The 27,843-nt window shown below is 43.6% G+C and overlaps 1 protein-coding gene across 1 annotated transcript in view; it reads left to right on the top strand.

The window, feature by feature from the left end:
* The window catches only part of LOC144807914 (uncharacterized), a 235,256-nt gene that overhangs the window by 153,792 nt on the left and 53,621 nt on the right, over positions 1–27,843 (top strand). Inside the window, exon 9 of the mRNA XM_078673505.1 lies at positions 20,484–20,519. Within this exon, the coding sequence (XP_078529631.1) occupies positions 20,484–20,519 (36 nt within the window). The remainder of the gene's footprint in view (positions 1–20,483; positions 20,520–27,843) is intronic.

The following is a 27,843-nucleotide window of genomic DNA, read 5'->3' as shown; positions in this document are numbered from 1 at the left end:
GTAAAAAAAAAAAAAAAAAATCCTCACATTTCTTTAATTGAAAGATCTGGAATATGTGAGGAGCTACAACTTCCACCCACCCAGCATTCCCTAAAGTCTCCCAATAAAAATCGTTCCTCACTTGTGTGGGTAGGCCTAGTAACCGCAACCGGAAACAGCCCAAAACGCAATATGGACATCTCACATTTTTCCAGTTAAAACCAACCTTTTTTATGCAATGTACCTTGCGTGGATTTGGGACCCTAGCTCAGCTGGCACCTGGGAAACCAACAAACATGTACATTTTTTAAAACTAGACGCCCAGGGGAACCAAGTATTGGGTGATTTTAGTGGCTCTCACCAGGTTCTGTTATCCAGAATCCCTTGCAAACATTAAACTTTGTAAAATAAACAACATGTTCCTCATATTTCTGTGATGGATAGTTCTGGAATCTACAGGGAGCCACAAACTTTCATCCACCCAACATTCCTCCAAGTCTCCTGATACAAATGGTACCTCAATGTCGTTTAGTTCCTATATTACCCATGCAGGACCTGCACATTCAAATAATATAAACTGTGAGTTTGGTGGCAGACTGACTCTGAGAACACCCACCAAGAAATGTTAGCCTGTTTGCATTAGCTAGCTCACAGTGCCACTGGTGTCTCCTCTTATCGGGGAGAAAATAGTTTCTGGCATCCTTAGAACATGACAACCATGATCCCTCAGAACCGTCGAAACAATGTACTACTTTTCGCTCAGTCACTCTTGCTCACTTAGTTTGTTTCAGAAATACACAGAATAAACAGTCTGGGGGTTTCAATAAGGATTTATTGAACCATTGTTATTCTCTTGTAGAACATATGAGCTGCAACAACCATTAGACAGTAGCAGAGATATATGATTAGCAGTACAGTGAATATAAAAGGATAGTACCGTTCTACAATTTTGCAATGAGCATGAACAAATTCATGGATATAAAATGCAGGATAAAAGTGCGCGTACTCCTACGATGCCTGTCTAGATGTACCAATGTGTACCTGGCATGTGAGTAGGTATGAAGCCAAGAATCCCTCTAGGTTTCAGTCGAACAGTCGGAGCGTCTGCATGCAGGAGCCTCAGAGTCTCTGGTCAGTGTGTCGGCCTGGAAGTCTTGGTTCCCTCTGCTTAACACTAGCACAATGGGCTGTTTTTATGCAGAAAGTATCTTGGGCTCCTGTGTCCGTTGTCTCATGTATTAGCCATTGTTGAATTTGAGGATGATATATGGGATGAACCTTTTTTTGCAATGTGCCTAACTGTAGATTTTAGACCCTAGCTCTGCTGGCACCTTAGGAAACCTAGCAAAATTATTCATTTTTGAAAAGTAAACATCCATGGAAATCCAGGGTGGGGAGACTTGTGTCTCTCACCAAGTACTAATGCCCAGAATACCTTGCAAACCTCAAACGTTGTAAAAAAAACACATTTTATTTATATTTCTGTGATGGCCACAAACTTCCACCCACCCATCATTACCCCAAGTCTCTCAATGAAAATGACAGCTCACTTCTGGGATAGGCCAAGTGCCCGCGGCTGGAAAAGGCCCAAAACACAACATGGACAGATCACATTTTTTCAATTTTGCAATGTGCCTAGCTCTGGATCTGGGAACTCTAGCACATCTGGCACCTTGGGAAACCTAAGTTACTTTTTATTAAACTAGACATACAGGGTAATCTAGGATGGGCTGACAGCATTCCCCAATGGCTCCTAATAAAAATGGCACCTCACTTTTGTGAGTAGGTATAGAGCCCGCGACAGGAAGCAGCCCAAAATGCAATCTGGACACATCAAATTTTCCACTAAAAACCTACTCTTTTTTTGCAATGTGCCTAGCTGTGGCTTTTGAACACTAGCTCATCTGGAACCTAGGGAAACCTAGCAAACTTATACATTTTTTAAAAACAGACACGCAGGGTAATCCAGGATTGGGTGACATGTGTGGCTCTCAACAGGTTCTGTTACCCAGAATCCCTTGAAAACATCAAACTATGTCAAAAAACCAAAATTTTCCCTGTATTGGAAAGTTCTGGAATCTACAACTTCCACCCACCCACTCAGCATTCTCGAATGTCACCCCAAAAATGTTACTTTACTTGTGTGGGTAGGCCTAGTGCCTGCGACAGGAAACGGCCCAAAACAAAATGTTGACACATCACATTTTTCCATGGAAAACTGATCCTTTTTTGCAATGTGCCAGCCTTTGGATTTGAAACGCTAGCTCAGCCAGCACCTAGAGAAACCTATACATTTTTGTAAACAAGACATCAAGAGGAATCAAGTACGGGCCGACAGGTGTTGGTCTCACCAGGTTCTGTTACCCGGAATCCCAGGCAAATCTTAAACTTTGGCCGCAATAAACACATTTGCCTCACATTTCTGTGATGGTAACTTCTGGAATCTGCGGGCCGCAACAAACTTCCACCCACCCAGCATTTCCCCGAGTCTCCAGATAAAAATGGTACCTGACTTGCATTGATCGGCATAGTACCTGTGCCAAGAAAGGGCACTAAACATGCTGTGTATAAAGTAAAATTACAGCTCCAAAAATGACCAGGTTTGCAAGGGGGTCACCTACGTTTTTGGTCCCGGACACTGCGGCCATCCAGGGAAACCTACCTAACCCAGACCTTTCTGAAAACTAGACAGCCTGTGGAGTCCAGGGACGTATAGCTTGCAGGCTTGCATAGGTCCCCCAATGTGTACCCACCTAGAATTCCCTGCAAACCTCAAACCTAGCTAAAAAATCAAAAATGTTTGCACATTTCTGTGTGGAAAAGTTGTACGATCACCAGGCTGACACAAATTTCCTACCAACAAACTTCTCCACATTGTGGATTTTGCTTCTATTTGTCTATGTATACTACCTGGTACGTTTTAATGCTTACTACAGGCTTGGTGGTAAACTGTCTGCTTGTTACGTTGCATAACTTGGCTTTTATATTTTGGATTCAGGTGTACTATATCTGCTTGGCCACTTGCATTAAACCCTATCATGTAGTCTTTCTGACGCTATGATAGGTACATGGGTATATACTTCTCTTATTGCATGGGAGTATCAGTTGGTCTATGCAGAGTGCATGATAAAATACCAATTTTGGTATACCTAGGACACTGGTTGTTCACCTTCTCGTCCAACTTTGGTGTGGTTAATTGGCTAGTTCACTGCCTATCGGGCAAGTACACATTACAGGAATGCTTATCACATATATCACACTTAACTTTTGTACTACTGCATTCTCTTGCTCATAGTGGTACATACGTGTAATTTATGTTTTTCCAACTTTTCCCCTATTCTTCTTTCCAATTTCTTCCACAGGTGCTGTTAATTATACATAGGATGACATATATTCTTTACACACCAATAAATGTAATCAGGCATGTATTTTGTAAGTCCTGATCAGGTTCCTGCAGTAATCACGGATTGAAACATTGTCGACCTTAAACACTCTGACCCTCCAAATGTGTGTATATGACTTCTGAGTGTTCTCCTTGATATAAATAAGTGATCCCCATTGTGGCTACAACTGATGTTCATTTAATGTCTCATGCCTATTTGTTTTCATGTTTTTAACACCCGTTGAGGATTACCCTAGATGGGTTAATCTACCACACATATATATGCTTGATTAAAAGTGTACTACATATCTATTTTTGAGTACTCCTGGACATTGTTCTTGTATTCAGAGCATTATTGTCTATTCTTTGACTGTAGGGACCCTTGGTCCTTATCCAGTCATGAGTTCTCTTGTACTTATTAACTACATTGAGGTGCAGATCATACATCATCTCTGTTGAGTTTTTGAACCCATTGTGGCTCTTTTCATGATGGTCACACACACTTTGGTGGAGGTAACTCAATCATTAAAGTAGGTCACAATAATTAGTGTAACTAAATCGGTGGGTGGAAAGTGTACACAACTCTAAAGCAAGGCTAAATTCTAACAAAGATAACAGTGTGAGGCAAGAACTCCTCAAATAAAAATGCTAAAAGGCAAAGAATTCAAAGCTATATACCACAAACTTTACTATAAAGATTATACAAAAATGAATTAACTAAGTACAGAAAAAATACTTAGAGTGAAGCACAAATATGAAACCATTTAAATGCAATAGTTTCTAATAAAAGCCACTCTAGCAACCATTGGAATCAAATGAGGCAACATCATTCGATATAAAAAAGAAAACTCTCAGAAAAGGTACTGCAGGACTCATTTAGAGTTTACCAGACAGCCTGTCAATATGATTGCATGTATAAGGATAAGGGGCAGCCCAGTACTCCTGGGACCTTGATAATCAAGTAGTAATGAGAAACAGTGGTTCCTCAATGGGGAGGTGTGAACCTCTGTCGTGTACTACCTAAGACGCCCAGGACCTGCATGTTTTGGATTACCTAAACTGAGGGTTTGGTGTGCTGACAGACTCTGGACACCCCCAGAGGATGTCAGACATTATACCAACTAGCTGTACGGTGCCACTACCACCCCCCGTGCTCTACAGTGGTGTATGTAGTTTCTGGCAACCACTGAACGTGATTCCTCAGGTATCGTGGAAAACAATACGGTATCTTTTGCTCAGTCACTCGTGCTTACTTTTCTCAGAATACACATAGAATGACGTTTGGAATGGTTTCAATAATTATTTATTGGTCAAGCGTCAGTCTAGTATGAAAAATATTCGCTGCAGCAATCAAAAGACAGGAACAGACAAATGTGATCGCTAGTACCAATATCTTGAAAAGCAGATACATTTCTACCACAGTGCTCATAAGATGAATAATAGTGGATTTATATATAACAATAGCATTGGCGTACTCCTACGATGTGTATCCTACCTAAGTATACCTAGCCTAGATATCTAGGTGAAGCATGTGTATGTGAGTCCTGGGATATGCCCTAATGGAGCCAAGAACTCCCCGCGGGAATTTCTAAAGTGAATGAAGGACCCCGCCTCTGCGTCGAGGATGGCACCCCGCAAGGGATGTCAGGTCTCTTCCTGTCGAAGGATCAGCCTGCGGAGTCTCGGTCCAGCCTGCAAGGGATTCTCCTCTCTTCAGTAAGTCAGTAAGGGGGAGTGAGGGTCTTTTATACTAAAGTGGTCACTCCAGGATTTCTTCTTTTGAAACCATTTGCTAATCCTCTGCTAATCCTTTTTTAAATTAACTTGATCATGTGCAGCGAGCGGGCTTATACACAACAAATCTTTAATGCCTTAGGGCAGGTTTATGTACGTTAGGTACGGGTATTAAGATAGGGTGCCGAGAGCCTGATGTCAGAGAGACAGAAGTAATCTACTAGGTAAAAGTTCACCTATGTACAACTGTTAGGTTATGTGGATGGGACAAAATTTATGCAAGTGGCATATACATGAAGGGACTAAACTAAAGGGCATGACACCCACTCCTCATCAAAAGGTCAACAAGGTCAGCTTGATAATGACAGAGTCAATGCTAAAAAGGGCATAAAGTAATTTATAATAAAAGCATACTGAAAGCACTAAAAATGTCCATAAAAATAAGGTCTATATCGAAAGCATTCTTCCCTAAAAAAGCATCCATAAAAGGTCCTCTATATGTTTGAGTATAATGTCAATGTTTTCCGAGCACCTCGAAAAACATTATGTTCAGATAGAGCAGAGAAGAAAAACAAAGTCAGTTCGACCTTGCAAGTAGTGTTTTTGTTTGAAAATTGCCAAACGGTTCTCACCACAGGAAAGGACAGATTGTTTTAAGAATCCTGCGCTGAAGTCTCAACATCACAGAGCATGTCATCCGCAGAAGGCAGTCCTTCTAGCACCTCCAGTATGAGAACCAATGAGCAGAGGTGGTCATCATATATTCGCACTGCAGCCATTGAGGAAGAATTAGATGCCTGGGTGCCTGAGACTGATGCCTGCACATCCGTAGTAGAGCCTATCTCCATTCCAACAGGAGCTGAAGCGTCCCTTGGAGGATCTGTGAAATCCATCTTCAACTTGGGAATATGCTGTGTATAACTGTGCACGTGGGCCCGCAAAGGCACCGGAAGCATGTATCTCAATGTCCAGCGGCGGTACCGATGGAAGTGTCAGACAGAAGTCCAAGATGTCAGCTCCTATCCTAAGCAAATGCGCTCAAAATGCAATACAGTTCATCAAAAAGTATAAGCAAAAGTACGAAAATTAATAATGTATTTTTTTAGTCTTTTCTTGGTCCTGAATTCAAAAATGCCCAGCCAACACGTGTTTTGTTGTATGGGGATTACCCCTCGACTTCTTTAGGGCTTTATGGTTCTTTAAATCCTAAATTCAGTACCTCTCTGACGGTTATACTTCTGATCTGGCTGGTCAATAAATCCTCCTATTCAATTATTTAAATTCCAAATTGTCATCAAGTCCTAGTATTCCATACCTCCAATGAAGGACCAATAGTTTGTCCTGTGTAAGAGTGGCTTATCTGAGTTAAATTTACATTCATAATTAACAAAATTGGTAATTGACGTAATTAATTACCAATTAGATAAATATTATTAATTAAAAAACAAGTTAAAACTATCAAAAATGAATGAATTAATTACACAATTAAAACTTCTTTTCAATTTAAAGAATATTACTATTAAACCACTAATCATACAGTAAGTAGCATTTATTTAATACACACCCTTTTCCCCTATAAAAGAAACCCCCCGCACACAAATATAAACAATTACCCTAATTAAGCATCAATTAATTATTAAATATTAAGTAACAACTAGTTATCAAATATTTAAACAAAAAAATACTCCCCAGCCACAACAAACACCTAAAATGTATTATACAAGTTACACATTTAATTTACAATTAGTTAATTAATATTAATTAACATCTAATTATTATTTAATTAAACATAAATTAAATACCCCTATAAATCCTACAACCTGCCCCTAAAATGAATTACACAATTCCCATAATTTATTTTCAATAAATTAATTAATATCAATTAACTACTAATTATTAAAATAAATCACTTCCCATCCTTTATCCCTATACACCTCATAAACTGCACCTAACATTAAATACACAATTACCATAATTAATAACCAATTAATTTATTGATATTAATTAACAACCACATTTTAAATAATAAATTAATTTAGACAACTAACACTTTAAAATCTCAATGAAATAAATATTAATAAATAAAAAAGAATCATTAATTCATTATAATTAAATTACTTCCCACCCTATTCCCCCATACACCCACAACCCACTAAAGAGCTAAAAACGGCAAAATGTTATTAAAATTTAATTAAACTCTTCTACAAATTTAACACATATATTAAAAATGATAAGCAATTGTATTGTATCTTTTATCACCACTCATGGGGGAACTGTGCTTGTTTGCCCACCGGTAAGTCCCTGCGGGTTAACTGCTACTACCATGGCTAGGCACTTGAGTAACTTGCAGTTTTCTATTTACTTTTATTTATTCTGTATTTCTTATGATTTGTACTTGTTATGATTTGTCAGTACTTCTCATTTTAGCTCTTGTGTTTTCATTATTGTATTTCTATTAGTTATTTGTCAATTTATTGAAACTCAATAAAAATGATTTGAAAAAAATAATTATAAACAATTCCTATACAAAATAATTACATCACATACATTTAAAATATCTACTAAACTATATAATGCTAATTAAACAATCAATGTTTCAAACAACTATATTCTTGCAAACTATATTAATGACTTCTACAATTTAAAAATTTATATTTCTTACCTTAAATCAATATTCTTGACCACGATATTCTTGCAGTCTATATTTCTCACTCACGATATTTAGGACTTGATATTTTTGTCGGTAGACATTTCCTACTCAATATTTTGTCTGCACACAATACCAGAATTCACCAACTTAGAGCTCATCTGCCTTTGTCAACAACTGCATTGTTTTCCCACTCTTGTGTAACCTGCATTCATTGAACTCTGACTTAGATCCAGCTTATAGCTTGCACCACAGACAACTTGACGAAAACCACCTTTTCTCCGGAAAAACTGTTAAGCTTGAATGTAATCTTTGACTGGGACCTACCTTGGCCTCAAATCCAACTCACCTTTCATTGCGGTTGGCCTTTTTTACTTTACTCTAGTCTAGCAAAACCAGTGCCAGCTGTGAGTGAGTTCAAGTCTTAAAATTACGTATTTCTGGTAATCCCTATTGGACTTTTGCCATTTTGGTTTATTAAAACAGTCTACATTTTTATATATTGGAATAGGATTTTTATTGTGTTTTAAATGCTGCTCTGTACCACAGCTAACAAGGGTTGAGTTCATGATGAAATTAATGAAATATTTCTGGACCTAAGAAGAATATTGCCATTATTGCTTCTGTTAGACTAAAATTCCATCCCATTAAATAATTCACTTTCCCATATAGTTGATGTAAATTATCAAATCATCTGACTTTGTTCATTTCCAAAGTCATCGATATTTATGTAAGCATTACAAAAGATAGGGATGAATGTCATAGATGAAATCATATGACATGCTATTAATTAGGCTGAGTCCCTTTTTAATTGAACTTCAATAATTTGATATTGTGCTACAAATAATGTCAAACTCATATGTATTCTCTTGCACATGCATTCAAACAATCAACCAATCAGGGGTTTGTAGAGTGTGCTACTCACCCGAAAGGGTCTCTGGTGCTGGGGGAGGGGGGGGGTTCTCCGGTTCAGTCAAAGAGTCAGGTCTTTAGGTCCTTCCTGAACGTGTGCAAGGTCAGGGAGCATCTGATGTTCACAAGAAGCTCGTTCCAGTTCTTAGCCATGATATAGGAGAAGGCTCTCCCACCTGCTCTGTTTCTGTGGATGCGGGGGACCGCTGCCAGGGCAAGGTCGGCAGAGAGGAGGTTTGTCTTGGGTACGTGAAAGATTAATCTCTTGTTGAGGTATTTAGGTCCAGAGTTGTTGAGGGATTTGTAGGCATGGGTGAGGAGTTTGAAGGTGATCCTCTTCTCGACGGGGAGCCAGTGGAGGTCTCGTAGGTGTTAGGTCATGTGTTCATGGCACGGTGTCCCAAGGATGAGTCTGGCTGCGGCGTTCTGGAAGGGTTGAATTTTTTGTAGAAGGGTTCTGTTGATTCCGGCATATAGGGTGTTGCCGTAGCCGGTGACTGTCTTTCTGCAGTCAGTGGGTATCCATTTGAAGGTCTTACAGAGGATGCGCAGGCAGTTGAAACTGGTGGAGGCAACAGTGTTGATCTGGCAGTTCATGGAGAGGGAGGAGTACAGGATGGTACCAAGGTTTTGTGCGTGGTTTGTAGGTGTGGGTGGATTCCTGAAGGTGGTGGGCCACCAGGTGTTGTCTCGTGGAGGAGCAGGGTCCTAGGATGAGGACCTCGGTCTTCTCTGAGTTGAGCTTCAAGCAACTGTCTTTCATCCAGGTTGCCACGTTCTTCATTCCTTCCTGGAAGCTGAGTCTGGTGTCTTCGGGATTTTTCATGAGTGAGAGGATGAGCTGGGTTTTGGCGGCGTAGGATATGATACTGAGCCCATGCTGTCTGGCGATGGTGACGAGGGGGGCCATGTAGATGTTGAAGAGCGTGGGGCTGAGCGATGATCCTTGAGGTACTCCACAGTTGATGTTGGTGGGTTCAGAGAGGAAGGGAGGGAGCCTGATCCTCTGGGTTCAGCCGGAGAGAAAGGATTGGATCCAGTCAAGGGCGGCTCCTTGTATTCCCGAATCATGGAGTCTGGCTGCAACTGTGTGATGTTGTTAGACCTGGAATCATTGGGGTGGGTTCCCCTCCCTCTTTTCTCTTCCTGGCATGGGTCCCCCTCCCTCTTTTCTTTTCCTCTCTTTTATGTTGGCTGGATTTAGATGCTCTGGGCGCCGTGCCATTGCTAGTTAGTGCCCCATCGCGAATGTTCACTGTGTAAAGATGACTGTATTAATTAGGATAACCATAATGCCTAAATCCGTTTTAGCATGTTCCAATAGTGAGATATCCTCCATTTCACTGTCGCTACTGTAAAATGGTCTGTTCTCATATGCCAGAATGGGCCGGTTAAGGATTACCTTCTATCATCCTATCTGAGCCCAGGAACCTGATAGGAACGTAGAGTTTGATATGTTTATGCTCAGGACATTGAGAGACACATTTTAGTAAGGACAATTTATCTACCCTATGTTTGGAAATGTCTCTTCTGAAAACGTTGTAGTTTCTTGCCTAAGCGTTAATGTAGGATTTGCGAGTATGTGTATTCGCCGTCTGGTTTTGCAGCAGCAGGGCCAGCTGGGTCAGACCTGACTATAGAGAGATTGGTATTCAGGTCTTGGGGAGGGGTGACTCTTTGATCCGAGCAGGGCTGTGCCTGGTAAGGTGAATGATGGCTCTACCTCCCACTGGGTGTCTGATTGCGGACCCCCTCATTCCGGAAGGGCAGGATGTCGCCTCGTAAACCAAGTGCTCCCTGACCCCACTGAACTGGTTCTGATTGGAGTCCATGAATTGTGACCTTAGAGAACAAAGACTTTATAGGTATGTGTGGCGGGGTTGTAGAAAGGGCCCGGAGACTGGATCTAGGTATGTAAGGTTTTATTGTGATAAAGGTTTTCTTTTTTCGCAAAGAGAGTCTTTCCCGAGAAAGTATGGCTGGATCCGTTGTTGCTGGTGCCCTCTGGGGAAGTCTCCGGGTTCTTGCTCTACTTGCTTGGCCCAATGGAGTCTGCTCCTCCTCAGTTGCTCCACCGCAGGACATGCAGAAAAGAAATATATATTGGCTATCAGGTTTGAGTTTGTTTCAAACAGTGCCCAGGGGGAACCAAGGAGTGATGGGAGCACCGCTGATAAGGTGTATATACACTTTATACTATATGCACGTGGCCAGTGTGCGAGTGGTGAGGAAAGCGTGGTAGGGGTAAGAGGGAAGAGGTGTAGGACGAAATATATACAAGGAACGACCCACAGGTAGTAGCAGGTCGGACGAGCTACTGCAGAGACGAGTCAACCCGCCTCCTGACCCAGCCTGACACCCGCTGCCGTATTTGCTTAAGCCACACTCCTGCAAGAGTGTGGCTGGGCGACTCGTGGGGACGGTGGCCTCCTGGCTTGGCAAATCCCTCCAGTCATTCTTCTCCCGACAATCGCCTCCGCCGTAATCCACTCGATCCCCACAACAGACAGCAAACTCCTCCGGGGTGACGTCACATGCCATTCTCTGTGCTTCCTCCCTTTTGTCCAATCCAGTTGCATGGGTGTCATCTGGGGGCGGGGCCTCTTCCTCTAGGTACGCCCAATTAAAGGAGCCCTCTGTTAGTTCGTCGACTTGTGTAGTCCACAGTGGCTGTGAGTCCACATTCCACTCGTGCTGGTTTGGGCGAAGAGAGGAAGGGGTAGTAGAGTCAGCAACCCACCATTCTGCACATGGGGAATCCCTTTCTATCTACCTAGTCTCCCCGCTACAGTATGAAACGCTGCGCTGGAACTTTGTCAGGGGTGTTCCTTCTGGATGTCAAGAAGAAACTCTCTGAGTGAACAGAGGAAAAGACTTAAACTTTCACTAAGCTTGCCGAGGAAACTACCTGAGGGCTGAATTGAAAGCGCCTCCTGCAGAAGTCTCAGGGACATTAGTCTTCACCCCGTCACCCGTTGGAAATCCTGTGCAAGGAATTCCGCTTGCAGGTGAGGCCTCTGTCGAGTAATCCGGAGCCTCTAGTTCTTCTGTGAGGACTGCGGACTGTACTTTTGAAACCTTCGCTGAATCTGTGAGGGCCGCTGCAGCTAAGAGAGAGCTGCCGTCGCTGAGAGCCCGCCTGAAGTCAAACCTTCTAAACTTTTGCTGAACCTGTGTGGGCCGCTGCAGCTAAGAGAGAGCTGCTGCTGCTGAGCGCCCACGCCTTTGCCGACTTTGCATCACTGTGATCCGTCCTGTGGGCCACTGCAGCTAAAAGAGCGCTGCCACCGCTGAGTGCCCACACCTTGGCCAAATTTGCATCACCCATTGTCCTGTGGGGCACCACAGCTAAGAGAGAGCTGCTGCCGCTGAATGCCCACGCCTTTGCCAACTTTGCATCACCGTGATTCGTCCTGTGGGCCGCTGAAGCTAAGAGAGCGCTGCCGCCGCTGAGTGCCCGCACCTTGGCTAACTTTGCATCTCCCTTCGTCCTGTGGGGCGCCGCAGCTAAGAGAGAGCTGCTGCCGCTGAGCACCCGCACCTTTGCTGACTTTGCATCCTTGTGATTTGTCTGCATCTTGTTCACCATTGTCGAGTATTGTCGCTATCATTTCGTGGGCCGCCGCAGCTAAGGTAGAGCTGCTGCCGCTGTGAGCCCACCACCGAGCGGCAATACGAGAGTCATCGCCATCACCAGCCCGTGACGCTGCGTGCTGCTGCCACTGAGAGCCCGCCTGCCCCCAAGTGCCCCAATCATTGTGGGTGCACACTGCGGACCTCTGCTGCCCAGACTTGTGGTCGCTGGGAGTCCGCCTGGCAACGTCTCTGCTTCTTCGAGAAGCTGCGTGCTATGTCCCCTTTCAATGACAGGTACTTGGTACGCAATGGGTTGTGTAGGGCCCGCCCTTGAACTTAGTCATTGTCACATTCTGCTGAATACGTTATTGCCTTTTTGAGTCCCTTCTAGTTTACGTGCATTGTAGCTAGTTGAAACTCTTTGAGAGTTTTGAGTTAAACTGTTAGATAAAAATATTATTTTTCTATACCTACCTGAGTTGTGTCCTTTTGTAGTGTCGTTACTGCCTTGTTGTACATAGTCATAAATGCTTAACACACTGCTTCTGAGATAGGACTAAATGCTCTGCCATGTTACCACAGGGTTGAGCAGGGGTTATCAAAAGGGGTAGCCCACATGCCCTGACTTAGGAAGAAGCGTCCCTATTTGGACATTGGCGCCAGCCATTGCCAAATGGAGACCCCATTTCTAACAGATGTGAAACAGCGTTGAAGGCTGCGGAGAGGTGGAGGCAAGGAGGGCAGTCTCGGTGCTGTGATTGCTGCGGAATGCAGACTGGGAGGCGTCAAGGATGGAGTTCTCTTCTATGAAGTCTGTCAGTTGGACGTTTGCGAGTCTCTCGTGACTTTGCATTCATTACATTCATTCTCTCATGTGCACAAACACACATAATAATAAAAGAAACATATTTTCACACTTACTTTGCTTCCTTTTTTGCTACATGCTTGAAGGCTAAAGGGCCTTTCTCCATCTATAATTGGTTGAAGGCCAAACATCTGATACACCAGGTGTCCCAGGCTGCAGCTTTCAAACGCAAAGCCTGATTGAGCAGCAGGGACAAGATCAAGTTGATGCAATCACTGTGCTGCTTTCGTCCAGCCCTATCAAAAGCCAGGACTAGAATTCCCTGCTGTACTCTGTGGCTTCCGATTGGGCAGAGGGAGACACTGATGATCATACCCATACACCCATTTCAACAGATGTACTGTGTATACTGTGACGTGTCACTGCATCTTCTAAGTAAGATGGACTGTGCCAATGTGAGCGGATGTAGTTATATTATGATCCTTACATGTGGGTAAATGAGATACCTGTGTCCAGGATACAATGTCCCAAGGGCCAACTCTGGAGATGTTTTAGGTCTCTCTGTCTCTCAACCTCTTCCCTCCCCCCTGCGTCAGCCAGTGAGATCTGGTTAAAAATTGTATGTATCATAATAATGACATATTTTCATGATTGATTTTGTATGAACTCTGCCAGTGCCAAGCATCTTTTTGTGAACACTTAGACAACCTCCATTTAGACCTCTTCAATTTGTATTGTGTGCTTGATTGATACATCTTTTACCACTATTTAATGGGAAATGTTAAACATATGCAAAAGTGTTAGTATCATGTCTGCCTCCCATCCAGGCCAGCGTATTTTTGTTATGGGCGCTGCCATAACTTCAGTGGCACTTGAAGTATACATGAATTCTTTATAATTGCTTTAGTGATGAAAGAATATTATCTATATGCTATTCGAAACACTGCTGGGATAACTTACTTCTCGAGGGACCTGTGAGCAGCCTCCTGGGTTTCCCGCCGGACACTGGTTCCCTGCGCCGAGTTCTCCCGCCGCCACGCCATCTACACCTGCGGCCGCTGTGTGGAGAAACTCGGTTTCCCAGGGTGCACTGCTTTGGCGCTCAGTGAGCGCGTCACCACCTTGCGCCTGGAGGCGCTAGAAAGCTCGGGACCGCACGCAACGCGGGACGCGAGCGGGAAGCCCGGACGAAGCCCGGACAAAGGGCGGACAGTCTAAGACAGTCCGAGACTGGCCGTGACTGGACTGGGCCAAGATCTCTGCCTGTAACATCATTGTGAGTTGTCTTTGTTAATATTCGCTGCTGTAGTTAAAGTAGAGTGTTGGAGCTAACACGATTTGTTGTCACACGTCTCTATCTTCTTGCCACTTATTGGGAATATCGGTGAGAGGACTATTCTCTGCGTGTAGGCGCTATGTCAAAGCCAAAGACCCCCCTAGCACCAAACACCATGGACAACTATCTGGTCCAGGTGGTTACTAAAATTAATAATGACAGAAGGTCCTCTTTGGGCCTGAGTTTATCTCCTAACTCTACCGTGGTGGAAGACATGCCTGTAGATATATTTGAGCCAGATATTAGCAATAACACCCCGTTACAGGATCAACCTGATAACAACACACTAACACAACTTATAGTGGCAATAGCTGAGACTGATACGGAGAATATGCCCGAAGAAGAGCTAGTACTAATAGAGGATGAGCCCCCGGTACCTGTACCTGCACCAAGAGCAACTAGAGGGGGGGACAAGGGGGACAAGGGTCATCCCAAGCGTGGTGGGCTGCGCTCAAGTAAAAAAAGACCAGACACCCCACCCAATAAGAGCGACATAGTAGATGGTGGGGGGTCAAACGGGGGAAAATCACTCTTGGACGAAAACCATCTCAAGAGAATAGTAAACATGTTGGATATTAAGATAAAGGCCATCACTAAACCATTGTTGGCAAAAATCGACCAATTAACAGAGGTGGTGCACAGACTAGGGGGGCTATTAAAGAAGACCCTAGAAGAGGTGGGAGACATTCCAAACCAAGTAGTATCCAGAGTAGAGCCTAAAATGGCCCCAACGGGTCCTTGGCCAGGGGGCAGAGAGAACGTAACTTCCCTTCCACCTACGACAACTCACCAGGAGGAAGGGGGACAGAATCTAGCTGAAGGGGATCCCGTGAGACCAAGGGACAAGTACACCGCATCTTGCTCAGAGAAAGGCCCAGTAGAGCTTATTGTTGAGGCCTCCCCCCTGGTCTTGGTTTTGGCTAATGTTCCTCATTTGAAGCCCGGGCAAATAGAAACTACACCTTCCCTGTTAAGTAAGGCACTGCATTGGCTAACCCAAAATATGGCGTTCTCACCTGGGGGCATGCAACAGTTGGCAGAGGAGATAGTTAAGGCAAGGAGAGTTGAATGGATAGGGGGCAGCCACAAAGAATTTAGGGAAGATTGTGTGGTGTTGCACCTTTCAGGCCCGGACGTTCTCCTGAACATTTTGTTTAACATATACCCCCCCAACGTAGATCAGCTGAGATTATTCCATTAACATTGGACTTCTTCTATACCAGACGAGGCAACATTTTGAATCCCACCATATTAAGAACAAAATGGAACACTGTGGCCAATAAGGTGAACAGGAGTTGTTCGAACAGTAGTTGGGGCGTGACTCTTGAAAATAGATTCTCGGCGCTATCAAACCTAAATGAATGCGACTGACTTCATGGGGCAGAAGTTGTCGAACTCCCAAAAATAGTCAGGCTCAACAATAAAAGTTCAAGTAGCGATGAGGGAAGGACAGATAATGTAGCCACGTCCAGTAGCAGGGTAGAACACCATGTAAATGAGCGAGGGATTGACCAGGACGCCTTGGTAAAGCGGATCACAAACATAGTGGAGGGGGATCCCGGTGGGATGCCCAAGCCTAACCCTAGCAAATTTAGTGTCAATAGGACACATAGTCTATTATTAAATACAAGGGTGGAGCCATCCAGCTATGATATAACGTCAACCCAGGATCTAGCCGATCCAGATCTAGATAAGGGAAGTTTAACCCTCCTTTCATGGAACCTTGCTGGAATAGCAAATAAACAGGCCTCCCCAGAATGGTGTGTGTTTATCGAACACTATGATATAATCTTGTTTCAGGAATCTTGGGCACTGAACCCAGTTCACCGGCTTGGATTTCTAAATGTTTATGTCCCGGCAAAAAAAAAACCCAAAGGGCGGCCTTCAGGAGGGTTTATAATCTGGGTACGACAATCACTTCATTGTAATATCCAGGAAAGATCTCTTAAATCCAGTGATATACTGTCAATTATGATCACCTGGGTAAATGGACAAGGGACGGCCCTTTTTAATATATATGCCAGGGGAGTTGTAGGGGGGAACACTTCTGAGGTGATAACAGCACTCGATAATGATCTTGAGCATCTCCCACCGCATCTATCCATTCATGGTGGGCGGTGACATGAACACCACCTTCGAACCTCTGGGACAGGAGGATCGTGCATTGTCCTCAGAAGAGGATAGCAAATGGGGAGTGCCCCAACTGGAACTGCCGTTGGTCAGGAGATGGACGGATGTTGCAATCCAAGTTAAGAGCATGTGTTTAGCAAGGGGTCGTAGAGCAGCAAACGGGCGTACTCCGTCGGACCAACAGGGGAGCTGCACATTTGATAATGGAAGGGCTAAAAGCTGTATAGATTACATTCTGGTGGATGTGAGGGATTGGCACAGGCTGTTAGACATGAGCATTAAACCTAGAATGGAAAGTGACCACAATCCTCTATGTATGGATTTACAAATTAACAAGGGGTCGCAAGCTCCAAGCCTGGGGAGGGGCGCAGTGACTCTGGATATAGTTTCTACAAATAATCAGCGGCACGTAAGGTGGGGCAGATTGGTTGAAAGGCCAGAGATACTAGAGGACCTAAAGAAAGTAGTAGTCACTGAGGTAGCCATGATAAAACAACATTGTACTAAACCTAATTTTATCAAATTTATGGAAGCTGCCCACTATGAGTTCATTTCCAAACTTCAAGGGTTCTTTCTAAAACCAGTAGCTCAAAGGACGGTGGTAAAATCACCTCCCAGGCAGGGGTGGTATGACCAATCCTGCAGAAGTGCACGATTGAAACTTCACTTTGAACTTAGGAGTAGAAATATTGAAGAAGTGAGGGAGGCCAGGGACGTATATAGAAAAGCCCAAATTAAAGCAAAAATGGAATGGGACGAAAACCATTGGCTTGACTTAAAGGTTGCATGTGCGGCGAAGAACCAAAAAGAATTCTGGGCAATCGTTAAATGGGACAGAGGGGGGGTAGCAGAGCGCCCCCAAAATAATGTCCCAAAGAATCTATGGGTAGACTTTTTTAAGCCACAGTACGCATGCAAACTAAACCTATGCCATTATGCACCACCCCCCACGGTCTTTTTTAAAGGGGAATTGTTTACCTTAGGTGATATGAAAATAGCATTAGACGGGGTGACCGGGGGGAGAGCGCCAGGTATGGACGGAATTCCGGCCGATGTATTTTTAAGCGACCGGGAATCATGGTGCCAATACTTTGTTTGGCTAGCCAATTCGGTTGCCCAGGGTGCTGCAATACCAAATTCCTGGAAGGGAGCGGAAATTATCCCAGTTTTTAAAAAAGGTGATAAGGCACTACCCAGCAATTACAGACCCATCAGTCTTATTGATTCTGCTCAAAAGCTGATGGACCGTTTAGTGCAAAATAAATTACAAGCATGGATAACTGAGAAGGACATTTTGTCTCCTTTTCAGGCTGGTTTCCGCCCACTAACAAGCTCCATCGATCAGGTCTTACATACATTAATGGCATAGTGGACTATTTAAGGAAATCCCCTACTGATGCTCCAATATTAGATGGGGTTTGTGTGCCTGTACTTATGTTTGCTGATGATACGCTGTTGGTTTCGCGAACCCCTAGTGGCCTCCAGAAGGCAATTAATGCATTTGGGGATTTCTGCCAGATTCGGGGCTTAGAGCTAAACACTTCCAAGACTAAGTTTATTTGCATGAACTCAGCTAAAGCATTTACGGGCACAATCACCTTCAATGGGACCGCTTTAGAACAGGTTGACGCTTTCACATATTTAGGCATCTCCCTGCAGGGCAACATGAAATGGAAGACCCATATAGACACTGCAGTCCTAAAGTTTCACCAACTAGCAGGAGTTGTAGCACTAAAACATAAAACTTCATTAACCAAACCTATATCTCCAGCTCTAGAGATTTATAGCATGAAGGTGTTAGGTGCTTGCCTATATGGCTCAGAATTGTGGGGTTTTGCTAATCTAAGGGAGTTGTCCTTAGCCGAGAACAAGTTCCTGCGGCGCTTGGTTGGCGTCCCGCAGAGTACACCAATTGTTCCCCTATTGTTTGATCTGGGTAGGAAAAAGATTGAGGACCTGGCTCGGCTGCGCCCATTACTATTCTGGAGACGGATTATGTCTACGCCGGAGCTAGGCCATTACGCCTCTGCACTTATGGATATCATCAAGTCGGACCGATTTCACACAATTGTATGGCTCAAAGAAATCCGGAGCCTGTTAGCAAAACTCCATCTTGATCATCTCTGGGCCAACACTGATACAACTGCTTTTCCATCTAAGGAGATCCTGAAAAAAATGTACTGGGATATGATCGGACTATCTGTTTTTTGCTCCAAACCAAACTCCAAGCTAACCTGCCGATTCCTGGAGATCAAATCTGCTCCATCCTGTGAAGCATACTGGGACCTCATTACAAGACCCATGGACAGAAAACTGTATTTTCAACTTAGAACTGGAACTCTGCCCCTTAATGCTTTTACACAAAAGTGGTTGCCGAACAAGGACAATAAATGGCACCATTGCAAAGTCACAGTTGAGGATGTCTCACACTTTTTGTTTGTTTGCCCTCTAGTCGACTGCCCAAGAAAAAGGTGGCTAAAACCAGCGTGCCAGAATTTAGGGACACACAGGTGCCTTGTGGCGCTCAGAATATTGGAAACAGACTGTACCCCTCATTTAGCGATTGCAGTAGCAAAATTTTTAGGGTGGGCGTGGATTATACGCACTCGCACTTTAGTTTGCGGAGTTGCAGTCAATGTAATGTGATCTGATGTGCCCCATGTCAATCAATTCTGAACTATGGATGTAAAGTTTTTTTTTCTTTTTTTTAGTATTAATGTTTTTCTTCCTAAACATGAAGCGACAGCACGATTAGTTTAATGCGATTTTTAATATTTGATTGTATTTTAAGCTTAGTATTTATTGATGTAAAGATAGGGTGTTTAATGCTTTTATGACAAGCTGTCGAAATAAAGCTTTGAAGAAAAAAAAAAGCTATTCGAGTTGATGCATTTATTGCCACGTTTGTTTCGTGTTGCTAGAGCTTCAGTGGCTACATACTACTTCTGTAATAATGAGATAAAAACAGGGATCATATGCTATACAAACCCAGCTTTCAGACCATTTATTGAAGGGCCTCACAACAGAACTATCAAGCTAGAGGTAATTTGAAAGGGAGAAGGTATGTTGTGTAATCCATCTAAGGAAACTTGTTTTATAGGCTTACTGTTTTCTGCTGCTGCAAAAATTCAGCATAGCGCCTTGAAGTAGTGATAAAGTGTGAAGCTGCTACAAACTTGCTAACCATGGTAATGCATTGCAGCATGATCTTTTTAATTCTGTGTGGTTAACTGACATTCATATTTTATGCACTATTTTTCAGTTTTAGAAATAAATATTTTTAGGTTTTTATGCTCTGTTTCTTTGTGCTATTTTAAATGTGTTTTTCATTTACTTAAGAGGATTTGGAAATCCACTGTGTTCCTGAACTCATCTAGTGGGACTGATATTCTCCAGAAAACACTTCTTAAACTGTCCTACTCAGTGGGTTGTGTTTGGAGCGCAGTCAAACAGTTTTTTTTAAATTTCATATTGGTGTATTCAAGTGATTCCTTTAACCGAGGTGTTTGAAATCCGACTCTGCGGCTCTGGGGTTGTGGAGTCGTAGGGCAAATCATGACAGCCTACCTTTCAGTGTGAGCAGGGACAGTACTATGGGGCTTGCAGGTGGCAGGGCACTGCACCACTGCCCCTTTGGGTAATCTGCCAGCTTCCGTGAAACAAAAGACTTTCAAATCCTTATGAAAAAAAATGTTCCTTGGAACCTTATTTTGTCAAACAATTAAAAGGAGGAGGGCCAATCTTCTTTGTTTGTGTATAATTTGTGTTTCACTCCAATGTATCTGCAATGGGTTATTATAACATCCACTAGTATACTAATGCATCACACGTCATTCAATGAACGAATAACATCAAGTGTCACCTGTCATTGTGACATGATCACAGAAAAGCATATCATTTTAACATTATTGATGGGGTTGATCGGTGAAAACAAAGTATTTTGCAAATGTTTGCTCATAAGTTTTCATTTTGTGCTTTTCAGGATGCTGTGGTTGTTTATTGTGTACGTGCACATTAGGTAAGAAAATTGCATTTTTTTAAATACTTTAATCAGGTTTTATGAGGACCAAGCCTTCTTCATCATCCTATGCTATACTCTCGACTTTTGATAAGTACCCTTTTTAGTTTCTGGTTACTTTTAAAGTTTTACTGCCTATTACATAGATGAGCAAAAAATACAACAAAAAAATACAAGCACAGGTTTGCCCTGGCAGACCAGGTAGCATTGGCAATGCTAACTTTTCAATTACATTTTTTCATAAATAATAACATCCCACATTTCCAAACTTAGCACATTATACATTACCCATATGTGGTATGCGTAGATGTATTTGTTGCTTTACATTTACCGTATACGGTGTGCTTAGCAGAGAACGATACAAGTTAAAATTATAAGTATACATCTGTAAGTATCATGCAGTTGTATATAAGCACAGTGTTGTGTCCAGAACAGTATACCAGTATTGCTTTGACTTATACTGGGGGCTCCCTTCTGCCTGGATGAGCTATCAAAGAAAAATTAGGAATCCAATGATGAAAATGGTGCCTATCCCAAGCAAGTCACACTGTGAGAAGAGTATTGCAGCTTCTTTGGAGACACCTTATAACCTTTTGCAGCCACATGACAGAGAAGGGTCATGGTCTTAATCCTTCATGCCACCCTAGTCTGGAATGCTAAGAGTATATTGTCTAGATACTGTACAACTGTTCAATAATCTAGATAACCCTTTAAAGCTTGACTAAGAATGGAGGGCCTTTCTGTGGACCCTTGTGCTAATCAACTCCATGTGTATCTTTTATTGTGAAATAGGAATGAAAATAGGTATTGGCTATCGGGATGCAAGGGTATAGTGAAAAACGCAGGACTCACATCAAGAAGATTGAAATATGTTGCTGTGATGGGGATTTTGGTCAATATAGTAGCTGTAAGTGTTACCCCAGGGAAAGAAGGAACAAGAGTCTTGTTCACCCATCATAAACCATGAACAAAAAAAAAAAGTTAGGGGCCCAATTCGAGCTCTAAGAGGTTTATATACATGAAGACTCAGGGTGTTACAAGAGCTATCCTGTATTTCCTTCTATATCCCTTTCTGTAGGAGATCTATTATAATAGGTATTATATATACCTCACCTTCATTAGATATTTTGTATTGAAGTATCCTAAGTAGTTGTGCTCCTTGACATACCTTTATCTGGACTGGAGGGAAATCAAAGACGTCACCTACATCATTAGGGTGTTGGGTCCATACATGTGAGGGAACACTTTTTTGCAGTCCAATAGGAGCCAGAGATGTGGAATATTCTTGAAATGTCTGTAATAGTATGCCCTTAGCTTTACTTTCTAGACAAATGCCCTCTGGTGTACAGTGTATAGTACTTTGCAATTCACATATTAGGTATTTTCCTTATAAATGCATGAGCAGGTATGACTTAGAAGAAACATGCGCTGGTCCGCCAGAAAACGTATTGCTATCTCAAGATATGCCTGTAACACACGTATCGCAGCTCCTGTATCAACAGGGCCGGACTGTCTACCAGGCGTTTTGGAATGCTGCTGAGCTGGGGTCTGATTTCACTGCGGTGGGGGCTGATTTCATTCATGGAGACCTGCGTGTGCTTCGAAATAATTAAAGCAAGACAAATTTCGTATAGTACACGCAGGTCCCAATCCACAAAATCAGCCCCCCACCATACTTTGTGTGACGTTGTGGTGGCGGTGGGTCAGCGCCACTTACCAAGGCAGCGTTAAACCACATAACGTGGCTAAAAGCCACAATAAGTGGCTTAACACTGCCTTGGTAATAGGACCCCTTTCACGCTAAAATTAGCGTGAAAGGGGTGTGTAGTGGGTGCTGCGGTGAGCATTCCACCGCAACACCCATTAACTTTGATGCTGCCACCTATTATCAAGAGAGGCGATAATAGGTGGCAGCGCCAAATTTAGGACCATGAAAATCCTGGTCTTATGGTGGCGAAACAAGGAGAAATGCTTAATTTCTCCTCATTTTTTGCTTTTTCAATGTGTGCTGCCTTGTGGGCACACATGGAAAAGCAATACACCTTTTGTAACTTACATGTGGTCTGCATGAAGCAGCACACATATGTTGCAGCCTGGCGCTTCTGAAGTGGCGATGAGAGGCATTAAGCCAAGGAGGCTAACACCTCTCACCACCACTTCCTAGATAATATGCCCCTCACTCCCTTCAAATCCTAGAGAACATGATAATGAAACCATTTCCTTTTGGGCCTAAAACCTGAAGCTGTTATACTGCCCAGATACATTTGAAAAGTGTAACTATTATTTCCATGCAAAGTGTGGTTGACCAGGGGATTCCAGAAAGGGTGGTGGAGGATTTTCAGATTGCATCATGTGAAGCAATGAGATGTGAATACAATGTGTGTGTCCCTGTATTGCAAGTTGTGGACACACTATGTAGTGAGAAAGTCAAGATGAATAACTACGCAAAAGGAACAAATATGCTAATAGAACATATTTCATGTCCACAAATATGTAAAGCTCTGAAAACAATGTGTGTGTGTATCAACACTGATACTGAACCAGGACCCACCAACATGAAAAAACAAATATTAGCCAAACGACTTTACGAAAGTATGCAATCGTAACCAAACCAGTGTAGGTGGCTGTGTCACTGTGGATACATCTCTGGACACACTATGTTTGAAAGCTTTAACATTATTCAAAACAGTTAGCATAAGTGGGAATATGTCAACATTTATGCTTGTGGAACTGCAATATAGTCAATACAAATGTTGTCCTACGTCCAGAAATGTCAGTTAATTCATGTATCGGAATCTGCTGTGGTCTCTCGGTGCTCTGATCTTGAGGGTGCAATGCTGGACTGGATTTTTGTTATATATTTAAAGCTAATATTTAATGGATAAGAGCTGCTGAATTTGGGACACTTCTTGATATAAGTTTATTATTTACCTACTTAAAACCATAACAATGTTAGCTTAAAATAGACAAATTACAGCACATTTTCTCAACTAGAGAAACTGGTTAAGGGGACATTTGGGGAGCCACACAAGCCATACCTCCTTGGAAGCCCCCGGGTGTCTACTTCTCAGAAATGTGTGGGTTTGGTAGGTTTACCTACATGGCCGTCGAGCACGGGGCCAAAAACCCAGGTGACCCCCTTGCAAAAGCAGGTGGTTTTGAGAATGGCAATTTTAATGTCGCCTCACTACATTTTGGGCCCTTGCCTGTCACGGGTACTTGCGCCTCCCACACAAGTGAGGCATTATTTTTATCGGGAGACCTAGGCGAACGCTGGGTGGTAGGAAATTTGTGTGAGCCTGGTGATGGCACACTTTCTCACACAAAAATGTATGAAAAACGGATTTTTTCAGCTAAAATTGAGGTTTGTAAGGGATTCTGGGTAAGGGGACGTTGGGGGATCCACATAAGCCATACCTCCTTGGAAGCCCCCGGGTATCTACTTTTCATAAATGTGTGGGTTTGGTAGGTTTCCCTAGATGGACGTCGAGTACGGGGAAAAAAACCCAGGTGACCTCCTTGCAAAAGCAGGTGGTTTTGAGATAGGCAATTTTGATGTCGCCTCACTACGTTTTGGGCCCTTGCCTGTCGCGGGCACTTGCGCCTCCCACACAAGTGAGGCACCATTTTTACCGGGAGAGCTGGGGGATCGCTGGGTGGAAGGAAATTTGTATGAGCCCGCTGATGCCACACTTTCCCACACGAAAATGTGTGAAAAACAGATGGCTAAATTTGAGGTTTGCAGGGGATTCTGGGTAAGGGAACGTTGGGGAATCCATGCAAGCCATACCTCCTTGAAAGCCCCCAGGTGTCTACTTTTCAGAAGTGTGTGGGTTTGGTAGGTTTCCCTAGATGGCCATCAAGCACGAGACCAAAATTTCAGGTGACCTCCCTTGCAAAACCAAATTGTTTTAACATAATCATGTGTTCATTTCTGCAGCGTGAGATTTTTGGCACTATATTACATGGAAATTGTGACAGACATTTTAAGTTTGCAGGACTTTGTAGATAAAATAAGTTGGAATTCACAAAAGAGACATCACCATGTACTCCCATGGGTTAACAATAATATCTACATTTAGTAGATTATTCTTTGATGGAATGTACACCTTGACAGAGAGACTCAAAAGACAAACATTCTAGCACAGCTATCTATTCTACAAACACACACACACATACTGATTGCATTTGGCATGAGGGCGAGTGATGGTTCAGTACATAAAATTTTAATAACAAGAGATTTCACAAAAATGAAATGCACTGTCAATAATTAAATGCATTAAAACCGAACCACTGACTCGCAACTCGTGAGCTGTAAAGCCACGACAAGGCACCAACCTCTTTACAGGCCATTCACACACCTTTCATACCTGATACACACAAGACCACCAGGCACAAAACCAACACATTACAACATTCACAAAAAGGGACAAGGTACACCCTGCTTCAGAAAGAGAAAAAAGACAAATATTACTGCTCAGCCATCTAATCCTCAAGCACACACACATACTGGTTGGATTTGGCACGAGCGTGAGTGATGATTCAGTATATACAATTATATTAGCAAGCCATTTCACAAAAATGAAATGCACTGTTAATAATTCAAAGGACGAGAAACTGAACCCTTGACTCACAGCTCGTGAGCTGTAAAGCCATGTCAAAGCACCAACCTCTTTACAGGCCATTCATACACCTTTCATACGTGTGACATTCACACCGCCAGTCGCGGGCCCATCACATTAGAACACTCACACCAGCAGACAGCGCCATTCAATGGCCCATCACTTTCACACGCCCACATTCCTGACACAGCAACTACACGAAGTGATGGACTGCGTGGAGTGGCGCTCAGCTAGCAGTGTGTGTAGTCACCAAGAGAAAGTAACTACTCTCACACCGCCAGCCAAGCGCCACTCCACACACACCGCCATCCAAGCACCAGTGCAGGCACAAAGCCAGTCAAGCGCCTATCCACACACACTGCCAGCCAAGCACCAATCCTTGCACTCCGCCAGCCAATCGCCAGTCCACGCACACCACCAGCCAAGCACCAGTCCATACACACCGCCAGCCAAGTGCCATTCCAAGCACACTGCCAGCCAAGTGCCAGTCCACGCACATTGCCAGCCAAGCGCTAGTGCACGCACACCGCCAGCACACCCCCAGTCAAGCACCAATCTACACACACCACCAGCCAAGCATCAATCCTTGAACTCCGCCAGCCAAGCGCCAGTTCATGCACACCGCCAGCCAGGTGCCAGTCCACACACACTGCCAGCCAAGTGCCATTCCACGCACACCGCCAGCCAAGCGCCAGCTCACGCACACCGCCAGCCAAGCGCCAGTGCACCAACACCTTCAGCCAAGCGCCAATCCACACACACAACCAGCCAAGCACCAATCCTTGCACTCCGCCAGCCAAGTGCCAGTCCACGCACACCGCCAGCCAAGTGCCAGTCCACGCACACCACAAGCCAAGCTCCAGTCCACGCACACCGCCAGCCAAGCGCCAGTCCACGCACACCGCCAGCCAAGCGCCAGTTCACACGCATGGCCAACCAAGCGCCAGTCCACGCACACCACCAGCCAAGCCCCAATCCACCCACACCGCTAGCCAAGCGCCACTCTACGCACACCGTCATCCAAGCACCAGCCTGCACACACTGCCATCACATTTAGATTTTTTTTAAACAAAAAATAACACAAGCCAACTGCAAATACATACAAATCTGCTAACAAAAAATCTGAAACTAAATACACTGCACTAATGCCAACCTTGAAACAGAATAAAAAATATTAAACAATACAGGCCAGGCAGTTCACTTTACCACTCATGGATACTCCCAGAAATTCTTATGCGTGTGGTACGTTTTAAAACAAGCTGACACACACAATCCAGGTTTATAAGGACAGTCGGGGCGGGACATACGAGTCTCCCTCCGCACACCTCTTCGCCAACCGACTCTACATCTCCTAGTGGGAAAGTCTTTTGAGGTTGTGGGAGGAACGTATTCAGGAAAGTGGCGATCTTTCAGTCTAGCCACCTCCTCCACCACTCCAACTGTAGGAAGACTTGCCTATTCCACTAGAACAAGGCTGCCTATTATAGACTCCTGAAACTTAACAAAAGGCATCTTTGACTCAGGACAAGAATTCTGGAACAGAAGAAAAGCATTAAAGGTTGCCAAGTGGAAAAGATGAATAGCCAACTTCTTATACCAAATGTAAGCCTTACCAAGAGCAGCATAAGGTTCCAACCTCTGATCTACTCTGTCAACACCACCCATGTGCCTATTATAATCTAAAATGCACACAGATTTGCGCACTTCAGCAGCCTGACCCCAAACAGGCACAGGTGCAGTGCTTTCATCATGGATGGTAGTCAGTATGTACACATCTCTCCTGTCTGAAAACTTCACAGCTAGAAGCTCCTCACATCGCAACGCACTGCACTGTCCCCACACAAGCTTTTGGCAAACAAGTTCTTTTGGGAAACCTTTATGGTTACAGCGCATTGTGCCACAGGCAACAGTGCCCACTTTGGCCAATTCCTTGAACAACTGCACACCAGTGTAGAAATTATCTACATATAAATGGTGGCCTTTGTTAAATAATCCACTACCTAGTTCCCACACAATTTTCTCAGTCACTCCAAAAGTGGAAGGACAACCAGGAAGCTTAATGCTGGACTCCTTACCAGTGTACACCATGAAATTAGAGACATATCCGTCCGACTGTCACACAGCTTATACAGTTTAATTCCATAGCATGCCCTCTTACTAGGAATGTATTGCCTAAAAACCAAGCGGCCCTTGAACAGCACCAAAGATTAACCACTTGGATGCTAAGGCATGTCCATTATTTACAGTAAATTTCCATTGAAATCAATGGAAACTCCATGACGAGTTACCCTTGTCATTAGCACCGAAGGGGTTAATCCACTGTTATTTCTTTTCCAGGAGCATAGATCTCAGAAAAACGATCAACAAAGTGATCAAGGACAGGCCGAATCTTAAAAAGACGGTCACAATCAGGGCGATCTCGTGGCAACGCTAAACCATTATCGACAAAATGCATCATCCGAAGCTGACGCAAATACCAATCACAACTCATGACTGCAGGAAATATAGCTGTTGCCATCAAGGGACTAGTAGACCATTCTGAAGACATTGATGGCTTCCTTAACAATCCCATCAAAAAAGTTGATCCCAAGACCTTCTTCATCTCTTCAAGATTTGTGGGAGTCCACCGGGTAGCTCTAGAATGGGGCTTAAGGCTGGCACTGTTGTCCCTCAAAAACTGTTCCGCATACAAATTAGTCTAC

This window comes from Lissotriton helveticus, chromosome 1_2 (assembly GCF_964261635.1).
Source record: "Lissotriton helveticus chromosome 1_2, aLisHel1.1, whole genome shotgun sequence".
Taxonomy (NCBI): domain Eukaryota; kingdom Metazoa; phylum Chordata; class Amphibia; order Caudata; family Salamandridae; genus Lissotriton; species Lissotriton helveticus.
Note: the sequence above shows the minus strand (reverse complement) of the source record. Positions and strands in the feature narration are given on the sequence as shown.